This window comes from Xenopus tropicalis, chromosome 5, assembly GCF_000004195.4.
Source record: "Xenopus tropicalis strain Nigerian chromosome 5, UCB_Xtro_10.0, whole genome shotgun sequence".
Lineage (NCBI taxonomy): Eukaryota > Metazoa > Chordata > Amphibia > Anura > Pipidae > Xenopus > Xenopus tropicalis.
The window spans coordinates 105,722,661-105,737,451 of record NC_030681.2 but is presented as its reverse complement, the minus strand read 5'-3'; the positions used below and the strand labels follow the sequence as shown (position 1 = coordinate 105,737,451).

The following is a 14,791-nucleotide window of genomic DNA, read 5'->3' as shown; positions in this document are numbered from 1 at the left end:
AACCGATCACCGTTTTTTTTTTTGAAACCGATATGAATTTTCTACATACCCCCATACCGGTGTGCTGAATACTTCCGGGTGCGCACGTGACGTCAGCGCGCACGTGACGTCAGCGCGCACGTGACGTCAGCGCGCACGTGACGTCAGCGCGCACACTCTAAAAAAGCGCCATCGCTAGGACGCATTCAGAGTCGGATACCAATGTGAGCTGTCGGGGGGTGCCTGGCCAGTAATTATATTTTATGTGAAGGGGATGGGGTTGTGTTTGGGGGGGGTGGGGTGGGGGGTTATATTTATGTGAAGGGGATGGGGGGGTGTTTGGGGTGGGGGTGGGTGGGTTATACTTATGTGAAGGGGATGGGGTTGTGTTTGGGGGGGGTGCGGTGGGGGGTTATATTTATGTGAAGGGGATGGGGGGTGTTTGTGGGTGGGTCGGTTATACTTATGTGAAGGGGATGGGGTTGTGTTTGGGGGGGTGGGATGGGGTGGGGTGGGGGGTTATATTTATGTGAAGGGGATGGGGGGGTGTTTGGGGTGGGGTGGGGTGGGGGGGGTGTGTGCGGATGGGGGGTGTTTGGGGTGGGGGGGGTGTTTGGTGTGGGGGGGTGCGTGGGGGTGGGGGGGGTGCGTGCGGATGGGGGGTGGGGGGGCTGCGTGCGGGTGGGGGGGCTGCGTGCGGATGGGGGGGTGTTTGGGGTGGCGGGGGGGTGCGGGTGGCGGGTGTTTGGGGTGGTCACCTAATCATGCATGGGGAAAAAAAAATACCGTCAAATACCGTGATACCGATATAATTTTGAAAAATACCGTGATATAAATTTTTGGTCATACCGCCCAGCACTATACACTTCCCATAAGAATCATTAGAAAGTGGGTGATTTTTTCTATGGTGAGCTCTAATCTCACATTTTCATAAATCTGCCCTTTAAATGTGTCCATTTTTGTTCACATGTGATGCCATTTATTAGATCAAAATATGATTGTGCAAGTTAGGTTTTGGGTTCATGTAATATTCGGAAAAATTCAAATTCAGTTCATTCCCAAATAATATATATTCTGTTCATTGAATACAGTACATATTATCTAAGACTCTCGAAATGAACTTGTTGAGGACATAAAGATAGTACTATTAAAAAAACAAGTTCTGAAACTTGCTATAGCACTACTACCATAAAATTTTTAAAAATTTAAATTCTTTGCTTCAAACTCACACTGCAATAAACTCAAACTCAAACTCTTTGCTTCAAACTCACACTGCTGTAAGTGAAAGCTGCTTTTCGTTATAATGCACTTATGTAGGCCCTCTGTGCTGGGTGTTTAGTTATGTACTGCATTGTATCACAAAGTTTGCAGTGGTAATACAGTGGAACCCTACTTTTACATACCCACAAAGTACATATTCTTGGAAAAGACTTCCTTTCTTTGCAGCCTGGTGCACACAAACTGCATTATTTTATTCATGGATTGTAGGTAAATTTTTTGAGGCCCCTAGAAAAACATAAAAGAGGGGTTCCACTATATTATGTAATAAAAGAGACAAAGTTCAGCAGTTAACTTTCACTATTTTACTTGTGTATTACTGGACCAGGGCAGACTTTTGCCATGTTCATTTATTTTCAGTATACAGTATCTCTGTATTTAAAAATAATTTCTGCCAAAAACTTCGGTTAAGTGTTAGGTTTTTGGATAGAACTCAATAGGTGATTATTTCTAATTTCATTGCATGCCTTTGTGTACATCTGTGATATGTGTGGCACCATTACAATATGCACGTAAGAATAAGGTTGTCAGTAATAAAGGAGAACTGTATCTAAAGTTGCCTAAAGTTGGTCTTGGATCCCTGTCATTGCCATTAAGCCTGGCCATATGAAGATGGTTGTTTAGCAGAATTCCCAACAGTCTCTTCAGATTCTAGCCCTCTGGTTTACAGGCCTTAGGTTTGGGCCATCATAGAACTTTGTATAGCATTCTTTATTAAGAAAGTACATTAACATTCAGCTAAAATTAAGTAGCATTTTTTAAACATTTGTAAGTTTTTCCTGAATGTTTGCTGTACAAGGATATAACCATTTTGATTGGTTAGAGTTATATATTATCTGGCTAATGCACAAAATCATTTCCCTCTAGTATCATTCTTCCAGCTTTCCTCATTGTAAATAGGTTTCCCTCATAACCTTCATTTTTTTAAATCACTTGCTGCTAACCAATACTTGCTTTGCCACTGTGTTTCAAAAAGCAGAATCTCAGGAGAAAGAATCTACTCGGCGATTCTCCCTAGCTTCTTCTGTGAGCTCAACATCTATTAAAGTTCCTACTCGTACAAAAGGTACTATGATTAGGATCACCTGATCCTTACCTGCTTAAAACATTCAGCAGCATGATAAGATTCTAGTGTTCATTTACCAACATTTGGCTATATATAAAGCACATGCATAGCTGCACATAGTATACCTACATACAGATGGTCTAACACTTCTAGTGTGACTGTTTACAGACAGGCAGCAACATTTCAAGACAGTTTACAGTGCTCTTAGATGTAGATCTAACAGAGAAAGAGAAACAGAGCAATTGTTACAGTTTTACTGTGCTGCTTTTACTTTCTTGGTTCAGCAGACATGACAAACTGGTATCTCCAGTATCCATGAGATCAGACTTCCTTGTGTTAATATAAACCATATTTGGTGAGGCTGCCGAACAAGCTAATCTTTTCCCTGATATGCCCACCTTGGGTGGGTGATATCATGCCAATACGATCGTTTGGCCCTAGGGCCATTGCAACGATGTGAGAAGTCGGAGAAGACCGTATCAATGAGCCATTGCGGTCCTTAAAGCGGACCTGTCACCCTAAGAAATAAGTCCAAATTATTTTCTATATTGTTAGTTGAGCAAAATAAACTTTACTTACTCTATATAAATAATATAAATCTTGTTTCCTTCCGTCTTGGAATTACTCAATCAAAGCAAGCAGGCAGGCACCATTTTGTGGACACTGTTATTAAGGCAAGCTTTGTATCATGCCAAAATCTTATTTATGTGATAGAATGGGGGCCTGATGCCCAGGCCCATGCACTGGCTACACAGTTAGATAAGGAGGAGGGAGGGGAAAAGTGAGATGTGCAGTGACATCTAGGAAGTGCTGAATGGAAAGCTAAAGTTACTGTCTGCCCCGCCTCTATGCCTAAGGCATAGAGGCGGGGCAAGCAATATATGATTGACAGCTGTGATTTTTAAATGCCTTTATAATGGGTTTGGATGTGTTAATATAAAAATGAATTTGGGTTTCATGTTTAATTTGAACAGGACTTTTATTATACAGATTTTCATGTCTGGGTGACAGGTCCACTTTAATCTGACAGAATAAATTAAGCCTGATCAACATCTGATCTGTTGAGGGGCCCCATACATGGTCAGATAAGCTGCCAAATCGGCCTCAAGGTCCTAAATCTGCTCGTATATGGCCACCTTATGGGACAGACGTATTAAAGATTGTTACTACTTAGTAAAATGTACAGATAGCTGGTCAATCAGCCCCTATGTTTTACTGTGGTTTTTTTTTATGCATTTGCACATTTCTGTTTTTGGTTTTTTAAAATAGTGTGAATATTTGTAAACTTAATTTAGGTCCACTTGGCCCTGATGTGAAAGCAAAGCGACATGAGATAAAGAGTGACCCAACCCCCCTTGGTTTCGAAGGTATAAGTATAGATGGCATGCATGCATATGTTTGTTCCTCTTGTGCCTGTTGATGTGCTTGTTGTTTTTGCCTTGCTTGTTCAATTTAAGTTTATGTTTTACTTTGTTATGTTAATTGTTCTGTAAGAATGTACTGTAAAAACAGGCCTGCAAGCTATTGTGGATTCTTGCAATGGGGAACTCTGGAACAGAATCTTGAGAGAGCAGCTGAGTATCCCTATTTCCTCAGTTGCTTAAAGGAGAAGGAAAAATCAGAAAAATCCTTCATTCCTGGGGCCAGAGTCTGCACAGATCTCTCCTTTCTCCCCTCTCCTGCTCCCCCTCCCATAAGAATCCATAAAACTCTCTCCCCCCACCCTTAAGAATGTGTAATCTGAGCTACAACAGCTAAACTGCAAGCAGGAAGCAATGAGGACCAAGCTAAAATGGCAGCTGCAATCTTAAACAAACAGAAAAAAATTCTAGGGCACTTTACTCAGGTATGGTAAAGCTTTCTGTAGAATAAAGAGGTGGCACTAATGTGACAAATTAGTATTAGTAAAATGCCAAAATGACTTTCCTTCTCCTTTAATGTTAGGATCCATCCAGATCACAATGGAGTGCAATACAAATGCCATCTGAGAATGCTTAACCCATTCATTTATTTGGGTTCATTAAACTCAGCAAATATTTAGAAGTGCAGTAACCCATGTAATTTCATGAATCAGCTTAGCTAATTGCTGAGTGGCTGCAGTAGATAACTGCAACGGGCAAGTATTAGTAAATGAGGTTTCAGGCTGGGTTCTTGCCTCTCTGCAGACTCCCATAATGTCTCCTTTTGTCTCCCCCCCCCCCCCCCACAAAAGCACAGGTTTCTTTGCCCCAATAAATCTGCTATTGAACCTTCCATCAAAATAGGTGTACACAACCCCTTTCATTCTATTCATGTTTGCATGGATAAGCATAAAACTTTCTTAAAGTACCTATTCTTATAGAGTTTGTACAGAATGCACATTAAAATAAAGGTCATCATTGTTTTTACAAAGTTTGTACTGAGTCATTCTGTTAGAATGCTGTTTTTAGGCAAATACATGAAAATGATGGTGGTTTTTAGGAAAACATTTTTTTTGTTACATATAAGCACAAGACAAACATATTCACTTTGGAATGAAAGAGCCTTTAATTTCCTTGAGAATAAAAATTGTCTATTTAGCAAAATATTACATTCCATAAAGGTCTCTGGGTGCAGTCATGTGCCTTTAGCTTGCTAAATCAGATAAGGGTAGGAAACAGTACAGTACGTCACTGGAAACTGTGGCTCTGAATCTGTGATGAGCTAATTTTAGAATTATCCCATTCAAAAGGTTATAACCCCACACACCCAATTTAAAGGTGTGTAAGAATCGTAAAAGAAAGGAATTGTATTTACATAATCAATTAAAAAGAAACTAGGAGATAATGTTAATGTAGGACTACTTAACCTTCTTAAAGGAACAGTAACAAAAAATTAAAGCTTTTTTAAAGTTTTCTCTGTGAATGGCTGCCCCCGTGGCTACACAGCAGCATTCTTTATATTAACTATAGTAGTGATTTTGAGGCAAACACACCAGTTGTACCAGTGCAGGGCAGCAGTACATTATGTTGGAATTACTTTTATACAATTATGTGTATAAAACATCACTGCAACGTCACTGGCTTACACACTATAATAAATATGCCTCTTTTTAGAATGTAAGCTCCACTAGAGCAGGGTATGATGGGAATGAAGAATATTTATTCGTTTTTTCTGACTATCTGGGCTTCAGCTGGGTGTTGGGCCTATAAATTAAAAGTTTCATTTGTAAATGTGTTGTAAGATTTATTCAAAAATGAAACTGTTTGTTGTGCCAGTGAAATATTATTATGTAAAATGCAAAAAAATGAAACTGTATAATGGTAACGTAGGAAATGGTAATGCAGGGCGGTGGGGGAGCGCTGATTGAAACCCTTGCCTAGGGTGCCAAAATACCTTGGTCTGGCCCTGGGGCACTACATGATAACATTAATTCAACTAATGATTGTTAGATCATATTACAGCCAGTTTAATATATAATCATGTTCTGATTACAAAAGTCTGAAGGTTGATTGACATTTTTCCAGGCAGTTTGGATTCACATGTATCACACCCTATGAAAATGTGTACTGTGCAGTCATTTCTGATATCAGTACTAACCAAATTCAGTGTTAGTATATATTATCTTATAAAACAAAAGAAAAGTGACCTGATTGTTGCATGCATATTTTGTTTATAAAGTCTTTGTGTGTTTGTTTTTTATGTTATGTGCTTAGTGACAGGTGGTCCTATCCATGTACACATGTAGAGGCACAGTGTGTTTCCAGCAGGAAAGTGGATAATTCACTATGTGCTACCTTGCAGCAAAGGTGTCTAGAAGGCCATAAATGGCTGACCCCTGTTTATCTCACCTTGAAGGAGAACTAAAGCCTAACTAAAGAAGTAGGCTAGAAATGTTGTACAATATGTTTTGGCCTCTGTACCAACCCAAGACAACCACAGCCGTTTAGGGGGAAAGAGATGTGCCCCCAAATACCCCCAGTAGCTCCTAATCTTCTTTTCTGCTGATTCCCTGCACATTTTCTGTGCTGCTGTCATTTACCTGAGCTTAGGGACAGACAAAATACTGTTTATATAGAATATTAAAGGCTGAATAGTATTTACTACAGGTAATTACTACATGGCAGCTCAGAAACCATTGCAATTAGCATTAGAATATAATAATCAGCTTTTATGACATGCTCATTTTCTGCTTGATAATTTGCCACAACCCCTAAGCTTAACTTCTTAGCAGCTGCTCAGAGCATGTGTGTCACTGACCCCTCTAAGATGGTGACCCCCTGTGACAAGTTTGATAGGCCTGGATCATTGCTGGAATAGAGAAGCTGAAACTTTAGACTGGAGCAATAAGTTCAGTTTATAAAATATGGCATTTTAGCCATATTCATTAAAGTTTTATTTCTTTAAGTACTAAAGGCATAGTACTGTACAAAGTTTATGTGTTTATGTGTACTACTATGTAGGTATGGGCTTCACAAAAGTTTCAGTGCTTTTTTCTTGAAGGACAGGAAAACAAAAGTATGTGATATGACTGGTGAGATAACCAAATTTACTATAAATTTGTGAAGTGGAATAAAATCTGTTTAAAGAAAGATAAATGTCAAGGAAATGCTTTTTTGTTATGCAGGCTGGCCGAGACACATGAACTCTATGGAAACTTTCCAAGACTTTTCAGCTATCCCATCCAGCAATGATGAACTTTCCAATTCTTCAGATGTTGATGAGGATATAACAAATAGCAAAGTAAGTGTCAGCCCTCTAATAACAATCTGTTAACCAGAAGATCATGGGAAAACAAACAGTATTTTTACTCCCAGCAAAACCAGTGGTGATACTTTAGTTACATTCAGTCTAGTCTGCCCCAATTGACCTTTCATTTTATTTTGGGCAATGATTGGTGCTAATACTCAATGTGGGGTTCCATTATTTGTTAATCTGCAAAAAACAGTATTCCTTGACATCTAGTTGATGTGATTAGAGAGCTCTGATACTTACCATTACTGACACCATCTTGAATTGTCTGGATTGAAATGGGGCTTTTTTACTTTTCCCTTAAATAGACAGTAAGAGCCACAAAGTGTATAGAGTATGTAGCACAGCAACCTGCTCTTTTTACAGTATATCAGTAAATTGCCACCTGCATTTAACCTAAACAAGAGCAAGAGTGGGTATTCATAAGAGCCAGACTCAGGAATGCATGTAGGTGACCTTTTTCCAACTGCTATTTGTGTCATTCAGACACCCAAGTTAGGCAGCACCAGTGGAAGCAGGCTAAAGAGAAGCCTTGTACTTACCTTCTTTCCTACAGAAGGCATTTGTGCCATTTAGAGCAGGGGTACATGGGGAGATTAGTTGCGCCGCAACAAATCTCCGTTGTCACTGGCGACTAATCTCCCCGCAATGCCATCCCACCGGCTAGAATGTAAATCGCCGGTGGGATGGCATAAGCATCACTGCGATGTCCCGCAGTCGGCCGAAGTTGTCTTCAAAGGAAACTTCAGGCCACTGCAGGTCATCACAGTGACGCGTATGCCATTTCACTGGCGATTTACATTCCAGCCGATGGGATGGCATTGCGGGATGATTAAGTCGCCCACAGCAATGGAGAGAGCCAGACTCAGGAATGCATGTAGGTAACCTTTGAAGACAACTTTGGACGATTGCGGGACATCACAGCGATGCATATGCCATCCCAACGGAGATTGTGGGGAGATTAGTTGCCCGCAATAGCGGCGATTTGCTGCGGCGTGACTCATCTCCCCATGTACCCCTGCCCTTAAAGGAGAAAGAAAGATAAAAACGAAGTAAGGTTTATCAGAAAGGTCTATGTAAATACAGCCATAAGCACTCACAGAAACGCTGCATTAAGTCCTCTATCAAAAGAAACACAGGATTTCTCATCTATTTTTTTGTAAACATGATGTTCCAGTGTCTGACTTTCTCTCTCAGAAACAGCCTTAATTCCCGTGGCCAGTGTCTGCACAGTTCTCTCCTCTATCCCCTCTCTATCCTCTATCCCCTCCCTTAGGAATGTATGATCTGAGCTATAAGCAAACAGAGAAAGCTTTTAAATCTGTCAGGTATGGTAATGATTTCTGCAGAAAAAATGACTTTCCTTCTCCTTTAAGCTTGCAAATGGAGGTCAAAAGACTTGCTCTTTGAGCTACAATTTTATTGTGACTGTTACTTTTTTAGTACATATCTTTATGTTCAGGCTCTCTGATGTTTCCCTGTCTCTCATTTAACCCATTGCCTGGTTTCTAGTGTGAATTGGACCCTATTAACCAGGTACCTGAAGTTCCAAGCTAAACTGCTAGATAAATATAATTCTAAAACCATTAAAAATAAACATCACTGGCAAATTGTCACAGAATATCGCTGTCTACATCATACTAAAACATTAATTAATGCTGAACTACCCCTTTACATTCATGTGTCTCACATTTTAATCTATACAGAGATCCAATCTGTTTCGTGTGGAAGGATGTTTGGAAGTATGTTCCCCCAGTGCGCTCACACTTCAGCATGGTGACCTTGTACAAGTGGAACAATGTGGAGACAGTGGACAGTGGTATTTAATAGTTTGCTTTATTTTCACGCATGTTACAGTTTACTAAGCAGTCTCCAGCACGCCAGCTGTCTCTAGAACTATAGCTCTGGAATCGTCTTCTCTGTACATAACGACGGGCAAAAGCAAGGGAATAGAGAGGACTCTTTATAGGCCAAACATTTGTTTTGAGAATCATCTTTTTCTTGGGTGATGCATCTATTTTATTTATAAACATACAGCTAAAAAGGACTTGGCGCTATCCACAATAGACGTATTAGCCACAGAAAATGGTACTGAAATTATAATAAATGAGCTGAATATCACACCCAGTTCCTTTTCAGAACTTGTCTCCAGCAAGTTTTGGCACCAAAAGGACATACTTTTATGCCAGATGGCCCCAGTGAAAAATAATTGTGATGCAACAGCTTAAAGGAGATGGAAAGGCTAATAAAGAGTTAATCTCAAGCTGCAGGCATACCTTCAGTCGTCTCAATAGTGCCCCTAAGTCTCCCCATATTTCTCCCATTCAGATGATCAGAAGCCCAACAGGAAGAAAAAACACTGAGCTGTGAAGAAAGTTCCCATAATGCATCATTCCTGCACAGACACCCAGACCAAGTGAACAAGGGGGGGGGAGTGAGTTCTTAGCATTTTCGAGGGAGGGGGGAGCAGGAGAGAGCAGAAAGCAAAGAGCTGCGTGTCTCTGGCAGAGGAAAACAGACACAACTAATCTTTTGACAGGGAACTTAGTGCAGCATTTCTGTGAGTGCTTATTGCTGTATTTACAGAGACATTTCTGAAAACGCTTACTTAGTTTTTACCTTTCCTTCTCCTTTAAAAGACTGCAGCTACTTGTAGTCAGCTACATGTCTTGGCTACAAAATAGTACTGATAATTGTCCCTACGTATGTTTTAGCAGAGACAGATTCAGTATTGTCTAATTCTATGGCATGGTATTCTGGCATTTTGTAGCTGGCTACAAGTAGCTCTGTGTGTTATAGCTCTCAGGCTCTGACCCTCATGTACTGCTCTAAGCATGCCTAACAGGGAAAGCCCCACAGTCTTGGAAACAATATCTTAAGGATATAATAGCTGCAGCTTTTTAGGGGCTTATTTACCTATGCTTAAGCATCAAGAGCAGTTAATCTGTGAATAGTAACATAGTAAGTTAGATTGAAAAAATATAAATCTCTATCAAGTTCAACCTTAATGCCTTTATATAACCTGCCTAACTGCTAGTTGATCCAGAGGAAGGCCAAAAACCTCATCTGAAGCCTCTCTAATTTGCTGCAGAGGGGAAAAAATTTCAAGATTCTGCCCAGATTGCCAGTTTGTCAAGATATTGCTGAAAGGATGCCACATCCTGGATAGAATTGATTGGGCTGCAGAGTTTTGTGTCATCTGCAAACACTGATACATTGCTTATAATACACTCCCCTAAGTCATTAATGAACAAATTACCGTAAATAAGAAACCCAGTAAAGGACCCAGTACAGAGGGGCCGCACTGAGAACTTTACTCCAAGTAGAGAATGTACCATTAACAACCACCCTCTGTACCCGATCCTGTAGCCAGTTTTCTATCCATGTGCAAATGACTTCAATTAGACCAATAGACCTTAGTTTAGAAAGCAGTCATTTGTGGGGAACGGTATCAAATGCTTTGGCAAAATCCAAATAGATCACATCTACTGCACCCCCACTGGGGTTTCTGGTTGGCCCCTCAGCAACCTGTGACATAAAGTTGTTGTGCAACAAGTTTATAAACTTGTTCCCATTTACTGTCCTTGCAGTACTATTGCTCCAGTCAATATCAGGGTAATTTAAATCCCCCATTATTATCACTTGCCCCAAACTAGCAGCCTTTTCTGTTTGCAAAAGGAGCTGAGCATCTTCACTTACATTAGGGGGTCTGTAGTATACCCCTACCATTAATTTGATGGACTCTTTACTATCCATAAAAGGCAAAAACTACTTGCATTTCTATCATAATGCAGTGCAGGCTGTGTTGCAATACTTTGCACTTTTGCACCTCCTGATGAAGCCAGGTGGCAATACATGTAGAGGATGGCGTCTCTCCCCCAGCCCCAATTCCTCGCTGATTGATCTTTTATTATACACTAACTCAGGGGTAGGGAACCTATGGCTCGGGAGCCAGATGTGGCTCTTTTGATGGCTGCATCCGACTCGCTGCCAAATCTTTAAAGGAGACATATCCTATAAAAATTATGAATGTACCAGGGGATTATACTCCTATAGAAGGATTGTGCTTAAAAAGTTGTGTTTCAGACTGATTTATTGAGAAATTCCACAAAACCCCCACTAGCCCCGCCCATCCGTTCCACTTCCTGCTGGCTGAATTCTCTGGATGAGCTGGGGAGCCGGCGGCCCTCCGTACCCTGCACTGTAGGATAGGAACCAATCAGCAGCTAGGCTGACCTGATAGGGAACTGAAGCCTGTCTGTGCTTGTGTGACTGCAGGGCTGTGATTGGCTCTCCCCCTCCTACTGTGCTTCTGGCAGGGACCGTTAGGACACGCCCACTCTTCATTTCAAACTCCGACAGAGAAGTGATAGGATCTATAGGGAGCTCCAATAAAGGGGCCATTGTTACAGATAGGATTAATGTTTAGCCCAAAGGGAAACCAGCACTGTATATTATTCATAATTGCCTACAAAATAAGGGTTTTCCCATTTATCCAATATGTCTCCTTTAATAAAACAAATAATGGGGGGCGTGGCCTGCGCTCGGCAGATAGAAGACGTGTTCTATCCGCTGAGCGCAGGCCACGCCCTCCTCCACATCGCATCCGGCATCCTTGGCACCCACCCTACCTTGCCCCTGCACTTGGCAGATAGAAGACGTGTTCTAAGCCTTAGAACATGTCTTCTATCCACCAAGCGCAGGCCACGCCCTCCTCTGCATCGCATCCGGCATCCTTGGGACCCACCCTACCTTTCCCCGCAGCATGCGCTGCCAAACATGTTGTATGGCTCTCACGGAATTACATTTTAAAATATGTGGTGTTTATGGCTCTCTCAGCCAAAAAGGTTCCCGACCCCTGCTCTAACTAAATGAGTGTTGACTTTCTCAGCATAAACCTTTCTTGTGACTTTAATGGTTATATGCTATCAGTGCTATATTTGAATGTATTATACTTGTACTTTGCATTGGGACTCTCCATTTAGTGCTGGGTTTTGTTACTCATATTGCATCCAGATGCAGCTATACAACTGGGTGCCTGTGAACTGTTTTGTTCCGGTCCCAGTAAGCTTTAGTGTTTTGTATAATTATTGTTCAGTGGGTGAGTTAGAGTATTGTGGGGCATTCTGGGGGAGATGCAGTTTTCAAGTGTTTTTAACCGAGTTTTTGTCTCTGTGGCTTATTAAAGATTGTGCTTCATTAATATTTGAGTGTGCAGTTTTTAAGGGTCTGTAGCCACAATTGTGGCGCGTAGTGGTTTTGTTAATGGTTTAATTTACTCTGGCACCAATTGCTCATTTGAGCTGTTATTTGGTGCTGTGGCATTTGCTGTTTTCTTTTTCAGTCATTGCACTACTTTGCACTTTGCCCTATATTTAGTAAATAAATGTTAAAAAAATTGCATTTTGCAATTAATTAAAATAAGTTATTTCAAGGGTAAGTCTGAGAGATGCTTCGTCCAACAGTTATGGTAAATCCATCCAACCGCATTTGTCCTGGATACTTTTAATTGCTGTTTCTAGAGATATAATTAGACACATATACAGATTGAGATGACTCCTTTCATAAAAATGTATTTATTGTAATGGAGAAAAGGTGTAGGTGGAGACTGTGTGTTATAGGTGCTTTAATGATGCATCTATTGTGTCCTCAGCATTTAATTACATCCATTGTGTGCGTCTAATTTTGTACAATTGTAGCAACCTCAACTCCCCCATGTAGCCTGTTAAAGTGTCTATACACAGGCAGATATTAGATACTGATTCGAGTCCTTTAGAAAACTTATCTGCCCATGTATAGGGCCTCCTGAACTAAATCTTGCTAAAAATCAGTCAAGTGACGGTCCAGCAGGTTCAATTTTCCCGTCAGATTGGGACTGCATTGACTCGTTGATGTGGTCCTCAGTCCTACAGCCCCTATATTAGTTTTTGTAATTAGCCTGCTTTAGGTGGGCATATTGGAAGAAGATCTGCTTGTTTGCCATAATTGCCAAATGAGCGGATCTTACAATGTATGGCCACCTTTACACTGAACTTGTGGATAAATGCTGCATTGTGGGTAAAACATTGTATGCTAGTAAATGAAGCCTCAAATCTCTTAAGAGCAAATGTGGGAGTGATTGAAATATTTAGCTACGTGCTCTCTTTCTAGGATTTTGTCATCATGTCAGCAAGAACAAATAGAGAACTTTTCATTAAAGAATGAAAATATCTGCCATTAAAAACTCAAAATAACATGTTTTGTTTGTTTGTTTTTTTGTTATTTAATTCTTCTTAAAAAGTTACAGTGTTAGAAAACATTCACGTTCCAAACAGAAAATTAGGAGAATAACATGGAAATTTAAAAAAGGCTTTTTTAACTGCTTTGTTAACTGAATGACTTTTTTTTCTATAGCTTGTTTGGCCCTGTAAGAACACCTTCATAGAAACGGGCAAGTGTACTAAGTGGGCGAGCCAAACTGAGGCTTTAAATGCAGTGTTTATGAGCTTTGGAATGGATGTATTGCCTACTGACAGCATTTATGCTATTTAAAAGAAAGGTGTGGTGTGAGACTGATATTTACTGAAAGTGACATAGTGCAAATAAAAAGGCATTGCTTGTGTCCTACAAACCAGTATAATATTGATATAGGACTTGCAGTGATATAGAAGCATGTTTTACTTTTTCTACAGTGCACATAAAACACATGTATGTATCTTATACTGAAGGGAAAGTATACTCTTTGTTTTCTGACATGAGCTCATTTATCTGATGTGTAATTGTTCCATATAATTTATGGTCTGCTGTAAAAAGCTAAACTCTTAGTCACTATTTACTAATGCAAATGCATTGTGGAAAGTGCGGGTTATTTTTACCCATAATGCTGGATTTCCTCGATAATTCCAGTGGAATTGTGGCAAGCACCAAATTGAGAGAATCAGCCTCATATGGCATCCGCCTTATTTTGCTTTCGGTGATTCTTAGGGCTATCCGTGCATCTAGAAAACACAAGCAGGCTCTTACCAGGGTATTGCCAAACCTCCTCAAGTAGTATATACAGTCCCATACATGTGTAATATATATATATATATTGATATAATATTAATAATAATATTATTCACCCCTCTTACTAGGGTGACATTTTTTTTGAGAAGCAGCCAAATACCCTACCAATAAGTGTATATAAAAGGGAATATACTGAATAACAAATCAATTGGTTGTTACAATTAAGTGATTAAACTAAAACAATATATTTACATTATTTACAGTTTACAAATTAATTATCCAGTCAACATTGTTACCACCAGTGCAAAAGAATACAGGTCAATTTCTTACACGTGGTGGTTACACCAGTGCCCCAGTTACAGTATACATTATGTTTAAACAATTTAAACCTTGCGCTTTAGTTAGTGAGATCAGAAGTCACCAAAGATCAGTTGCCACCAAGGAGCAGAGGTGAGGAGTGTAACGCACTGGGGTTACGCTTTTGTGCACAACAGTAACTAGTAACACTGTCTCTTGTTGGCTCTATTACAGGTTAGTAAAAGAAGTTGTTTCCAAGAAAACTGCATGGGTACCTTCCAACATGTTAATTCCTGCCAGGAGCGATATTAAGAACATCTGCCAAGAGGATAACAGCACAGGTACAAAGGCAGCTTTATATCCCACAGGAAATTATTAACAGAAGGTTATATGTGCCAAAAATTCTTTAACTTTATCTTGTATATAAATACTTAACCGATAATAACATTGTCATACTCTAATGTCTTCTTTTTGGCT

At 40.1% G+C, this 14,791-nt stretch overlaps 1 protein-coding gene across 7 annotated transcripts in view; it reads left to right on the top strand.

Annotated features, from left to right (window-relative positions):
* The window catches only part of mcf2l.2 (MCF.2 cell line derived transforming sequence like), a 152,728-nt gene that overhangs the window by 133,039 nt on the left and 4,898 nt on the right, over positions 1-14,791 (top strand). For 2 of the 7 annotated variants that reach the window (XM_031902050.1, XM_031902049.1), the window contains exons 28-32: positions 2,234-2,323; positions 3,619-3,690; positions 6,909-7,024; positions 8,740-8,852; positions 14,549-14,655. In XM_031902050.1, the coding sequence (XP_031757910.1) occupies positions 2,234-2,323; positions 3,619-3,690; positions 6,909-7,024; positions 8,740-8,852; positions 14,549-14,655 (498 nt within the window). The remainder of the gene's footprint in view (positions 1-2,233; positions 2,324-3,618; positions 3,691-6,908; positions 7,025-8,739; positions 8,853-14,548; positions 14,656-14,791) is intronic. The other 5 variants (XM_002937839.5, XM_012963327.3, XM_031902051.1 and 2 more) reach the window with 4 other exon arrangements.